The 12,172-nt window shown below is 53.8% G+C and overlaps 1 protein-coding gene across 6 annotated transcripts in view; it reads left to right on the top strand.

The window, feature by feature from the left end:
• The window catches only part of MDC1 (mediator of DNA damage checkpoint 1), a 103,561-nt gene extending 92,016 nt beyond the window's left edge, over window positions 1–11,545 (top strand). For all 6 annotated transcript variants that reach the window (XM_085845018.1, XM_085845008.1, XM_085845028.1 and 3 more), the window contains 3 exons: window positions 10,806–10,931; window positions 11,032–11,142; window positions 11,286–11,545. In XM_085845018.1, the coding sequence (XP_085701144.1) occupies window positions 10,806–10,931; window positions 11,032–11,142; window positions 11,286–11,537 (489 nt within the window). In that variant the 3' untranslated portion in view covers window positions 11,538–11,545. The remainder of the gene's footprint in view (window positions 1–10,805; window positions 10,932–11,031; window positions 11,143–11,285) is intronic.
• The last annotated feature ends 627 nt before the right edge of the window (window positions 11,546–12,172 follow it).

Raw genomic sequence — 12,172 nt, 5'->3', positions numbered from 1 at the left:
TCTCTCTCTGTTTTCTCTCTGTTTTCTTTCTCTCTCTTTTTTCTTTCTCTCTTTCTTTCTCTCTGTTTTCTTTCTCTCTCTGTTTTCTTGTTTTCTTCTTTCTCTCTGTTTTCTCTCTGTTTTCTTTCCTCTTGTTTTCTTTCTCTTTTTCTTTCCTCTCTTTCTTTCCTCTGTTTTCTCTTTTCTTTTCCTCTCTGTTTTCTTTCTTCCCTCTCTGTTTTCTTTCTCTTCTCTTTCTTTCTCTTCTCTCTCTTCCGTTTTCTCTCTCTTCTTTCTCTCTTCTCTGTTTTCTCTCTCTCTGTTTTCTTTCTCTCTCTCTCTGTTTTCTCTCTCTTTCTTTCCCTCTGTTTTCTTCTCTCTCTTTGTTTCTCTCTCTCTCTGTTTTCTTTCTCTCTCTGTTTTCTTTCTCTCCCTCTGTTTCTTTCTCTCTTCGTTTTTCTTCTTTCTCTGTTCTCTTCTCTCTGTTTTCTCTTCTCTGTTTTCTTTCTCTCTTCTTCTCTTGTTTTCTCTTCTCTTTTCTCTCGTTTTCTTTCTCTCTCTGTTTTCTTTCTTCCTCTGTTTTCTCTCTCTTCCTGTTTTCTTTCCCTCTCTCTGTTTTCTCTCTCTTTTCTTCTCTGTTTTCTTTCTCTCTCTTTTCTTTTCTCTCTTCTTTCTCTCTCTGTTTTCTTTCCTCTGTTTTCTCTCTTTCTCTCTCTGTTTTCTTTCCTCTTTGTTTTCTTCTCTCTTGCTTTCTCTCTCTGTTTCCTTTCTTTTCTCTCTCTGTTTTCTTTTCTCTCTCTTCTGTTTTCTTTCTTTCTTTCTTTCTCTCTTTGCTTTCTTTCTCTCTGTTTTCTCTCTGTTTTCTTTCTTTCTCTCTGTTTTCTCTCTCTCTTTCTTTCCCTCTGTTTTCTTTCTCTGTTTTCTCTCTGTTTTCTCTCTCTGTTTTCTCTCTCGTTTCTCTCTGTTTTCTTTCTCTCTGTTTTCTCTCTGTTTTCTTTCTCTCTCTCTGCTTTCTCTCTTTTCTCTTCTTTCTTCTCTCTGTTTTCTCTCTCCCCTCTCTTTTCTTTCTTTCTCTCTCTGTTTTCTTTCTTTCTCTCTTGTTTTCTTTCTCTCTCTCTCTCTCTCTGTTTTCTCTCTCTGCTTTCTTTCTCTCTCTCTGTTTTCTTCTCTCTGTTTTCTTTCTCTCTCTGTTTTCTTTCTTTCTCTCTGTTTTCTCTCTGTTTTCTTTCCTCTTGCTTTTCTTTCTCTCTGTTTTCTTTCCTCTCTCTCTTTCTTTCCTCTGTTTTCTCTCTCTCTCTGTTTTCTCTTCTTCTCCGTTTCTTTCTCTCTGTTCTCTTTCTCTTCTCTTTTTCTCTCTCTCTCTGTTTTCTCTCTGTTTTTCTCTCTCTGTTTTCTTTCTCTCTGTTTTCTCTGTTTTCTCTCTCTCTGTTTTCTTTCTCTCTGTTTTCTTTCCTCTGTTTTCTCTTCTTTCTCTCTGTTTTCTCTCTCTTTCTTTCTTCCCTCTGTTTTCTCTCTCTGTTTTCTCTCTCTCTCTGTTTTCTCTCTCTCTCTGTTTTCTTTCTCTCTCTCTCTGTTTTCTCTCTGTTTTCTTTCTTTCTTCTCTCTGTTTTCTTTCTCTCTCTCTTCTTTCTCTCTCTGTTTTCTCTCTCTCTCTCTCTTTCTTCTTTCTTCTCTGTTTTCTTTCCTCTCTGTTTTCTCTCTCTCTCTGTTTTCTTTCTCTGTTTTCTCTCTGTTTTCTCTCTGTTTTCTTTCTTTCCCTCTGTTTTCTTTCCTCTGCTTCTCTGCTTTCTGTTTTCTTCCCTCTGTTTTCTTTCCTCTGTTTTCTTTCCTGTTTTCTCTGTTTTCCTCTCTTTCTCTCTTTCTTTCTCTCTGTTTTCTTTCCTCTTTTCTCTCTGTTTTCTTTCTCTCTCTGCTTTCTTTCCTCGTTTTCTCTCTGTTTTCTTTCTCTCTCTCTGTTTTCTTTCTTCCTCTGCTTTCTTTCTTTCTCTCTGGTTTTCTTTCTCTCTCTCTCTCTGTTTTCTTTCTCTCTCTCTCTGTTTTCTTTCTCTCTCTCTGTTTTCTTTCTCTGTTTTCTCTCTCTGTTTTCTTTCTCTCTGTTTCTTTCCTCTCTGTTTTCTCTCTGTTTCTTTCCTCTGTTTTCTTTCTCTGTTTTCTTTCTCTGTTTCTCTCTGTTTTCTTTCTCTCTGTTTCTTTCTCTCTGTTTTCTCTCTCTCTCTGTTTTCTTTCTCTCATTTTCTTTCTCTCTCTCTGTTTTCTCTCTGTTTTCTTTCTCTCTGTTTTCTCTCTCCTTTCTCTCTTGTTTTCTTTCCTCTCTTCTCTGTTTTCTTTCTCTGTTTTCTTTCTCTCTCTGTTTTCTTTCTCTCTTGCTTTCTTTCTCTCTCTTTCTCTCTCTGTTTTCTTTCTTTCTCTCTGTTTTCTTTCTCTCTGCTTTCTTTCTTTCCTCTTGCTTTCTCTGTTTCTTTCTTTCTCTTCTGCTTTCTCTCTCTCTCTTGTTTTCTTTCTCTCCCTTGCTTTCTCTCTCGTTTTCTTTCCCTCTCTTTGCTTTCTCTCTCTGTTTTCTTTCTCTCTGCTTTCTTCCCTCTTTGTTTTCTTTCTCTGTTTTCTCTGTTTTCTTTTCTCTCTGTTTTCTTTCCTCTCTTTCCCTCTGTTTTCTTTCCTCTGTTTTCTTTCGTTTTCTCTGCTTTCTCTGTTTTCTTTCCTCTGCTTTCTTTCTTTCCTTTCTGCTTTCTCTCTGTTTTCTTTCTCTCTCTGTTTTCTCTTCGTTTCTTCCTCTGTTTTCTTTTCTCTGTTTTCTCTTGCTTTCTCTTGCTTTCTTTCCCTCGTTTTCTTTCACATTGCTTTCTTCCTCTCGTTCTTTCTTTCTCTCTCTGTTTTCTCTCTGCTTTCTTTCCTTGCTTTCTCTCTGTTTTTCTTTTCCCTCTGCTTTCTCTCGTTTTCTTTCTGTCTTTCTTCCCTCTGTTTTCTTTCTCTCTGTTTCTTTCTCTCCTCTCTGCTTTTCTTTCTCTGCTTTCTTTCTCCCTCTGCTTTCTTTCTCTCTGTTTTCTTTCCTCTGCTTTTTCTTTCTCTTCCTTTCGTTTTCTCTCTTTCTTTCTCTCTGTTTTCTTTCTCTCTCTGTTTTCTTTCTGTTTCTTTTCTCTTCCTCTGTTTTCTCTTCCTTTCTCTCTGTTTTCTTTCCTTCTGCTTCTTTCTTTCTCTCTGTTTTCTTTCCCTCTGTTTTCTTTCTTTCTCTTCTGTTTTCTCGTTTTCTTTTCTTTCTCTGTTTTCTCTCCTTGTTTTCTTTCTCTGTTTTCTTTCCTCTGTTTTCTCTCTTTTGCTTTCTTTCTCTCTCGTTTTCTTTCTCTCGTTTTCTTTCCTCTGCTTTCTCTCTGCTTTCTTTCCCTCTGCTTTCCCGTTTCCTCTGCTTCTCTCTGCTTTCTCTCTCTCTCTGCTTTCTTTCTCTCTTCTTTTCCCGTTTTCTCTCTCAAGGTTTTCTTTCTCTCGTTTCGTTTTCTCTCTCTTCGTTTTCTTTCTCTCTGCTTTCTCTCTCTCGCTTTCTTCTCGTTTTCTCTCGCGCTTTCTCTCGTTTTCTTTCTTTCGTTTTCTTTCTTCGTTTTCTTCCTCTGCTTTTCTCGTTTTCTCGTTGCTTTCTCTCGTTTTCTTTCCTCTGTTTTCTTTCCTCTCGTTTTTCTCTTGCTTTCTTTCCCTCTGTTTTCTCTGCTTTCTCTCGTTTTCTTTCCCTCTGCTTTCTCTCTGCTGCCTCTGCTTCCCTCCTTCTCTCTCTGCTTTTCTTTCTCTCGTTTTCTTTCGTTCTCTTTCCTCTGTTTTCTTCCTCTGTTTTCCCCGTTTCTCTCTCTTTCCCCGTTTTCTTTCTCTTTCTCTCGTTTTCTTTCTTTCCTCTGTTTTCTTTCTCTTTTCTCGTTTTCTTTCTGTTGCTTTCTTTCTCTCGTTTTCTTTCCTCTGTTTTCTTTCCTCTGCTTTCTTTCTTCCCTTGCTTTCTTTCCCTCTTTCCGCTTTCTTTCCTCTCGCTTTCTTTCTCTCCTGCTTTCCTTGCTCTCTGCTTTCTTTCTCTCTTCTTTCTTCCCTCGTTTTCTCTCTGCTTTCTCTCTCTGCTTTCTCTCCCTCTGTTTTCTTTCTTCCCTCTCTTCGTTTTCTTTCCCTCTGTTTTCTCTCTGCTTTCTTTCCCCGTTTCTCTCTGCTTTCCTCTGCTTTCTTTCCTCTGCTTTCTCTCGTTTTCTTTCTTCCCCGTTTTCTTTCTCTGCTCTGCCTTTCTCTCTCTGCTTTCTTCCCTCTGTTTTCTCTCTGCTTTCTCTCTGCTTTCTCTCTCTCTCTGTTTTCTCTCTGTTTTCTTCCCTCTGCTTTCTTTCCCTCGTTTTCTTTCCCTCTGCTTTCTTTCTCTGCTTTCTCTTTCTCGTTTTCTTTCCTCTGCTTTCTTTCTCTCTTGCTTCTCTTTCTCTCTCTCTCTCTGCTTTCTCTCTCTCTCTCCCCCCGTTTTCTCTCTGTCTCTCTCCCCCTTGCCCGTCTCTCTCTCTCCCCCCGTCTCTCTCCCCCGTCTCTCCCCCGTCTCTCTCTCTCCCCCCGTCTCTCTCTCTCCCCCCGTCTCTCTCTCTCTCTCTCTCTCCCCCGTCTCTCTCTCTCCCCCCGTCTCTCTCTCTCCCCCCGTCTCTCTCTCTCCCCCCCGTCTCTCTCTCTCCCCGTCTCTCTCTCTCTCCCCCCGTCTCTCTCTCTCCCCCCGTCTCTCTCTCTCCCCCCCGTCTCTCTCTCTCTCCCCCGTCTCTCTCTCTCCCCCCGTCTCTCTCTCTCCCCCCCGTCTCTCTCTCTCCCCCCCGTCTCTCTCTCTCCCCCCCGTCTCTCTCTCTCCCCCCCCGTCTCTCTCTCCCCCCGTCTCTCTCTCTCCCCCCCCGTCTCTCTCTCTCCCCCCCGTCTCTCTCTCTCCCCCCCGTCTCTCTCTCCCCCCCCCGTCTCTCTCTCTCCCCCGTCTCTCTCTCTCTCTCTCCCCCGTCTCTCTCTCTCCCCCCGTCTCTCTCTCTCCCCGTCTCTCTCTCTCCCCCCCGTCTCTCTCTCCCCCCCGTCTCTCTCTCTCCCCCGTCTCTCTCTCTCCCCCCGTCTCTCTCTCTCCCCCCGTCTCTCTCTCTCCCCCCGTCTCTCTCTCTCCCCCCCCCGTCTCTCTCTCTCCCCCCCGTCTCTCTCTCTCCCCCCGTCTCTCTCTCTCCCCCCGTCTCTCTCTCTCCCCCCGTCTCTCTCTCTCCCCCCCGTCTCTCTCTCTCCCCCCGTCTCTCTCTCCCCCCCGTCTCTCTCTCTCCCCCCGTCTCTCTCTCTCCCCCCCCGTCTCTCTCTCTCCCCCCCGTCTCTCTCTCTCCCCCCCCGTCTCTCTCTCTCCCCCCCGTCTCTCTCTCCCTCTCTCTCCCCCCCGTCTCTCTCTCTCCCCCGTCTCTCTCTCTCGTCTCTCTCTCTCCCCCCGTCTCTCTCCCCCCGTCTCTCTCTCTCCCCCCGTCTCTCTCTCTCCCCCCGTCTCTCTCTCTCCCCCCGTCTCTCTCTCTCCCCCGTCTCTCTCTCTCTCTCCCCCGTCTCTCTCTCTCCGCCCCGTCTCTCTCTCTCCCCCCGTCTCTCTCTCTCCCCCCCGTCTCTCTCTCTCCCCCCCCGTCTCTCTCTCTCCCCCCCCGTCTCTCTCTCTCCCCCCCCGTCTCTCTCTCTCCCCCCCGTCTCTCTCTCTCCCCCCCCCGTCTCTCTCTCCCCCCCCCGTCTCTCTCTCTCCCCCCGTCTCTCTCTCTCCCCCCCGTCTCTCTCTCTCCCCCCCCGTCTCTCTCTCTCCCCCCCGTCTCTCTCTCTCCCCCCCGTCTCTCTCTCTCCCCCCCGTCTCTCTCTCTCCCCCCGTCTCTCTCTCCCCCCGTCTCTCTCTCTCCCCCCCCCGTCTCTCTCTCTCCCCCCCGTCTCTCTCTCTCCCCCCCGTCTCTCTCTCCCCCCCCCCGTCTCTCTCTCTCCCCCCCCGTCTCTCTCTCTCCCCCCCGTCTCTCTCTCTCCCCCCCCCGTCTCTCTCTCTCCCCCGTCTCTCTCTCTCCCCCCGTCTCTCTCTCTCCCCCCCCGTCTCTCTCTCTCCCCCCCGTCTCTCTCTCTCCCCCCGTCTCTCTCTCTCCCCCCCGTCTCTCTCTCCCCCCGTCTCTCTCTCTCCCCCCGTCTCTCTCTCTCCCCCCCGTCTCTCTCTCTCCCCCCCGTCTCTCTCTCTCCCCCCGTCTCTCTCTCTCCCCCCGTCTCTCTCTCCCCCCGTCTCTCTCTCCCCCCGTCTCTCTCTCTCCCCCCGTCTCTCTCTCTCCCCCCGTCTCTCTCTCTCCCCCCCGTCTCTCTCTCTCCCCCCGTCTCTCTCTCTCCCCCCCGTCTCTCTCTCTCCCCCCGTCTCTCTCTCTCCCCCCCGTCTCTCTCTCTCCCCCCCGTCTCTCTCTCTCCCCCCCGTCTCTCTCTCTCCCCCCCGTCTCTCTCTCTCCCCCCCGTCTCTCTCTCCCCCCGTCTCTCTCTCTCCCCCCCGTCTCTCTCTCTCCCCCCCCGTCTCTCTCTCTCCCCCCCCGTCTCTCTCTCTCCCCCCGTCTCTCTCTCTCCGTCTCTCTCTCTCCCCCGTCTCTCTCTCTCCCCCCGTCTCTCTCTCTCCCCCCCCCCCCGTCTCTCTCTCTCCCCCGTCTCTCTCTCTCTCTCTCTCTCTCCCCCCCGTCTCTCTCTCTCCCCCCCCGTCTCTCTCTCTCCCCCCGTCTCTCTCTCTCCCCCGTCTCTCTCTCTCCCCCCGTCTCTCTCTCTCCCCCGTCTCTCTCTCCCCCGTCTCTCTCTCTCCCCCCGTCTCTCTCTCCCCCCGTCTCTCTCTCTCCCCCCGTCTCTCTCTCTCCCCGTCTCTCTCTCTCCCCCCGTCTCTCTCTCTCCCCCCCCGTCTCTCTCTCTCCCCCCCCCGTCTCTCTCTCTCCCCCCCGTCTCTCTCTCTCTCCCCCCGTCTCTCTCTCTCCCCCGTCTCTCTCTCTCCCCCCGTCTCTCTCTCTCCCCCCGTCTCTCTCTCTCCCCCCCCGTCTCTCTCTCTCCCCCGTCTCTCTCTCTCCCCCCGTCTCTCTCTCTCCCCCCGTCTCTCTCTCTCCCCCCCGTCTCTCTCTCTCCCCCCGTCTCTCTCTCTCCCCCCGTCTCTCTCTCTCCCCCCCGTCTCTCTCTCTCCCCCCCGTCTCTCTCTCTCCCCCCCGTCTCTCTCTCTCCCCCCCGTCTCTCTCTCTCCCCCCCGTCTCTCTCTCTCCCCCCCCGTCTCTCTCTCTCCCCCCCCGTCTCTCTCTCTCCCCCCCGTCTCTCTCTCTCCCCCCCCGTCTCTCTCTCTCCCCCCCCGTCTCTCTCTCTCCCCCCCGTCTCTCTCTCTCCCCCCCCCCCGTCTCTCTCTCTCCCCCGTCTCTCTCTCTCCCCCCCCCGTCTCTCTCTCTCCCCCCCGTCTCTCTCTCTCCCCCGTCTCTCTCTCTCCCCCCGTCTCTCTCTCTCTCTCTCCCCCCCCGTCTCTCTCTCTCCCCCCGTCTCTCTCTCTCCCCCCCGTCTCTCTCTCTCCGTCTCTCTCTCTCTCTCTCTCTCCCCGTCTCTCTCTCTCCCCCCGTCTCTCTCTCTCCCCCCGTCTCTCTCTCTCCCCCCCGTCTCTCTCTCTCCCCCCCGTCTCTCTCTCTCCCCCCCGTCTCTCTCTCTCCCCCCCGTCTCTCTCTCTCCCCCCCCCGTCTCTCTCTCTCCCCCCGTCTCTCTCTCTCCCCCCCCGTCTCTCTCTCTCCCCCCGTCTCTCTCTCTCCCCCCGTCTCTCTCTCTCCCCCCGTCTCTCTCTCTCCCCCCCGTCTCTCTCTCTCCCCCCCGTCTCTCTCTCTCCCCCCCCCCCCGTCTCTCTCTCTCCCCCCCCGTCTCTCTCTCTCCCCCCCGTCTCTCTCTCCCCCCCGTCTCTCTCTCTCCCCCCGTCTCTCTCTCTCCCCCCCGTCTCTCTCTCTCCCCCCGTCTCTCTCTCTCCCCCCGTCTCTCTCTCTCCCCCCCGTCTCTCTCTCTCCCCCCGTCTCTCTCTCCCCCCGTCTCTCTCTCTCGTCTCTCTCTCTCCCCCCGTCTCTCTCTCTCCCCCCCGTCTCTCTCTCTCTCCCCCCTCCCCCCCGTCTCTCTCTCCCCCCGTCTCTCTCCTCCCCCCGTCTCTCTCTCTCCCCCCGTCTCTCTCTCTCCCCCCCGTCTCTCTCTCTCCCCCCCGTCTCTCTCTCTCCCCCCCGTCTCTCTCTCTCCCCCCCGTCTCTCTCTCTCCCCCCCGTCTCTCTCTCTCCCCCCGTCTCTCTCTCTCCCCCCGTCTCTCTCTCTCCCCCCGTCTCTCTCTCTCCCCCCCCCCGTCTCTCTCTCTCCCCCCCGTCTCTCTCTCTCCCCCCCGTCTCTCTCTCTCCCCCCGTCTCTCTCTCTCCCCCCCGTCTCTCTCTCTCCCCCCCGTCTCTCTCTCTCCCCCCGTCTCTCTCTCTCCCCCCGTCTCTCTCTCTCCCCCCCGTCTCTCTCTCTCCCCCCCCCCGTCTCTCTCTCTCCCCCGTCTCTCTCTCTCCCCCCCGTCTCTCTCTCTCCCCCCCGTCTCTCTCTCTCCCCCCGTCTCTCTCTCTCCCCCCGTCTCTCTCTCTCCCCCCCCGTCTCTCTCTCCCCCCCGTCTCTCTCTCTCCCCCCCCGTCTCTCTCTCTCCCCCCCGTCTCTCTCTCTCCCCCCCCGTCTCTCTCTCTCCCCCCCGTCTCTCTCTCTCCCCCCGTCTCTCTCTCTCCCCCCCGTCTCTCTCTCCCCCCCCGTCTCTCTCTCCCCCCCCGTCTCTCTCTCCCCCCCCCGTCTCTCTCTCTCCCCCCGTCTCTCTCTCTCCCCCGTCTCTCTCTCTCCCCCCCGTCTCTCTCTCTCCCCCCCGTCTCTCTCTCTCCCCCCCCCGTCTCTCTCTCTCCCCCCGTCTCTCTCTCTCCCCCCGTCTCTCTCTCTCCCCCGTCTCTCTCTCTCCCCCCCGTCTCTCTCTCTCCCCCCCGTCTCTCTCTCTCCCCCCCGTCTCTCTCTCTCCCCCCGTCTCTCTCTCTCCCCCCGTCTCTCTCTCTCCCCCCCGTCTCTCTCTCTCCCCCCCCGTCTCTCTCTCTCCCCCCCGTCTCTCTCTCTCCCCCCCGTCTCTCTCTCTCCCCCCGTCTCTCTCTCTCCCCCCCGTCTCTCTCTCTCCCCCGTCTCTCTCTCTCCCCCCCGTCTCTCTCTCTCCCCCCGTCTCTCTCTCTCCCCCCCGTCTCTCTCTCTCCCCCCGTCTCTCTCTCTCCCCCGTCTCTCTCTCTCTCCCCCCGTCTCTCTCTCTCCCCCCGTCTCTCTCTCTCCCCCGTCTCTCTCTCTCCCCCCGTCTCTCTCTCTCCCCCCCGTCTCTCTCTCTCCCCCCCCGTCTCTCTCTCTCCCCCCCGTCTCTCTCTCTCCCCCCCGTCTCTCTCTCTCCCCCCCGTCTCTCTCTCTCCCCCCGTCTCTCTCTCTCCCCCCCGTCTCTCTCTCTCCCCCCCGTCTCTCTCTCTCCCCCCCGTCTCTCTCTCTCCCCCCCCGTCTCTCTCTCTCCCCCCCGTCTCTCTCTCTCCCCCCGTCTCTCTCTCTCCCCCCGTCTCTCTCTCTCCCCCGTCTCTCTCTCCCCCCCGTCTCTCTCTCTCCCCCCGTCTCTCTCTCTCCCCCCCGTCTCTCTCTCCCCCCCGTCTCTCTCTCTCCCCCCCGTCTCTCTCTCTCCCCCGTCTCTCTCTCTCCCCCCCGTCTCTCTCTCTCCCCCCGTCTCTCTCTCTCCCCCCCCCGTCTCTCTCTCTCCCCCCCGTCTCTCTCTCCCCCCCCCGTCTCTCTCTCTCCCCCCGTCTCTCTCTCTCCCCCCCGTCTCTCTCTCTCCCCCCCCGTCTCTCTCTCTCCCCCCCCCGTCTCTCTCTCTCCCCCCGTCTCTCTCTCTCCCCCCGTCTCTCTCTCTCCCCCCCGTCTCTCTCTCTCCCCCCCCGTCTCTCTCTCTCCCCCCCGTCTCTCTCTCTCCCCCCGTCTCTCTCTCTCCCCCCCGTCTCTCTCTCCCCCCCCCGTCTCTCTCTCTCCCCCCCCGTCTCTCTCTCTCCCCCCCGTCTCTCTCTCTCCCCCCCGTCTCTCTCTCTCCCCCCGTCTCTCTCTCTCCCCCCCGTCTCTCTCTCTCCCCCCCCGTCTCTCTCTCTCCCCCCCGTCTCTCTCTCTCCCCCCCCGTCTCTCTCTCTCCCCCCCCCGTCTCTCTCTCTCCCCCCCCGTCTCTCTCTCTCCCCCCCCGTCTCTCTCTCCCCCCCCGTCTCTCTCTCTCTCCCCCCCCCCCGTCTCTCTCTCTCTCCCCCCGTCTCTCTCTCTCCCCCCGTCTCTCTCCCCCCCCCCGTGTGTCTCTCTCCCCCCCCCCGTCTCTCTCTCTCTCTCTCTCTCTCTCTCTCTCTCTCTCTCTCTCTCTCTCTCTCTCTCTCTCTCTCTCTCTCTCTCTCTCTCTCTCTCTCTCTCTCTCTCTCTCTCTCTCTCTCTCTCTCTCTCTCTCTCTCTCTCTCTCTCTCTCTCTCTCTCTCTCTCTCTCTCTCTCTCTCTCTCGCATCTCTCTCTCTCTCGCATCTCTCTCTCGCATCTCTCTCTCTCTCTCTCTCTCTCCCCGCCGCCCCCCCCACCAAAAAAACAAGTCAGTTGCCACAACATTGACATCCCGGCTGTCCAAGCAATTTCTTCGAGCAACCTCAATGACACACCTGTTGCATGTTATCGCGTTTTCATTGCCGTGTCCATTGCCAACAGCTTGTAATTCCAACTCTTTGCGCTCTCACCTTTACTGCATCTTGGTGATCTTTCCTCATTGAGAGTTTATGACCTTTGTCTCTGTTCAGTCATTGCGGAAAAAAACAATTCTGCCGGAGGAGGACTTCCTGGTTCAGGACACTGAAGCGGAGCGTCGCTTTGACTTCTGTCTGCAGGATTCGCTAGCAAAGGCTCGCAAGGAGCCTTGCCTTCAGGTGGGAACTTGGCTGCCCCTAATGGGGAAAGAAGTGGGTTCGGGTATACTTTATCAATGGACAATCTTGATGAAACTATGGTGGTGATTGTGATGTTCAGGGCATGCAAGTGCATGTGACATGTAGTGTGAAGCCAGAACCGGAGTATATGAGTACCATTATCAAGTGTGCTGGGGGAATTTTCCTGCCCAAGATGCCACATACACTCAAGGTAAAGGCACTTACTTCAACATGCAATAGGAAAACCCAATTACATGCAGATAGGGGTCTTACAATCGTCATTGTAACATGGTGAAGTGAAATTTTCCAAACCCACTAACATCCCCACACATTCATTTCCTCTCCATGATTCAGGACAACGTTGTGATCGTGTCCTGTGAAGAAGACGCATCTCGCTGGCTCCCAGCACGCCAAACCGGGTTCCTCATTGCATCCGCGGAGCTGATCCTTACGGGCGTTCTGCGTCAGAGTGCCCAGGCAGCTTCATTTTTGCTGTCAGATGACCCTCAGAGCCAAGAATCTCCCAACAGTACCGTCAACAGTTCTTTGTCTGACAAACAGCGCTCAGGCGCTGCTTCGAAACGTTGCACGAATAAACGCAGGTGATTGTTCAAGGTGTGATATTTGAGACCACGTTACTGCTCTCATGGTGGGACAAATTGATTGGTTCCGTTTTTACGATTAATTTCAATCATCTCAATTGGGAGCGAAATACGGCATTGCAGGAATGCAAAAATGGGACAAACATTTGTGCCAGAATGACAATCTATCGGAAGGGGGTACCAACAGCAGAGGTGAAGGCCAAGATAGAGGGAGACTTGGACAAACAATGGGTGTGGGTCGAGATGGGGGGGGGAGGAAAAGACACAGGGTGGATAAGATGGATATAAAGGGAATCTCTAGAGAGGGAAAAAAAAATGTTCGCAACCATATTAAGAAAATCTCAGCATGATCAAATGTTGCCCTTATCTATAAATAAAAATGGAAACTCAAGCAGCATCTTACCTTAAACACAGATAATATGCTGCTGAATATTAAATATCCCCCCCAAAAAAATCACACAATTATTCTATGACTGCTCACTGTCCTAACAAAGTTTTGTTCTTCAATGTAGAGGTATCCACACGTGTTATTAGCGATCAATCAAATGTGGATCTGATTGCTGCTTACATGGCATGGTGTATCATGCAGTTGATCTCCAAATCAGATTCTTGGCTATACCCAATATTCATTCACCATCT

Source organism: Eptatretus burgeri, chromosome 1, assembly GCF_056783735.1.
Source record: "Eptatretus burgeri isolate ZD-2024b chromosome 1, Ebu_testis_v1, whole genome shotgun sequence".
NCBI lineage: Eukaryota > Metazoa > Chordata > Myxini > Myxiniformes > Myxinidae > Eptatretus > Eptatretus burgeri.
This window is presented reverse-complemented; position numbering and strand designations above follow the sequence as displayed.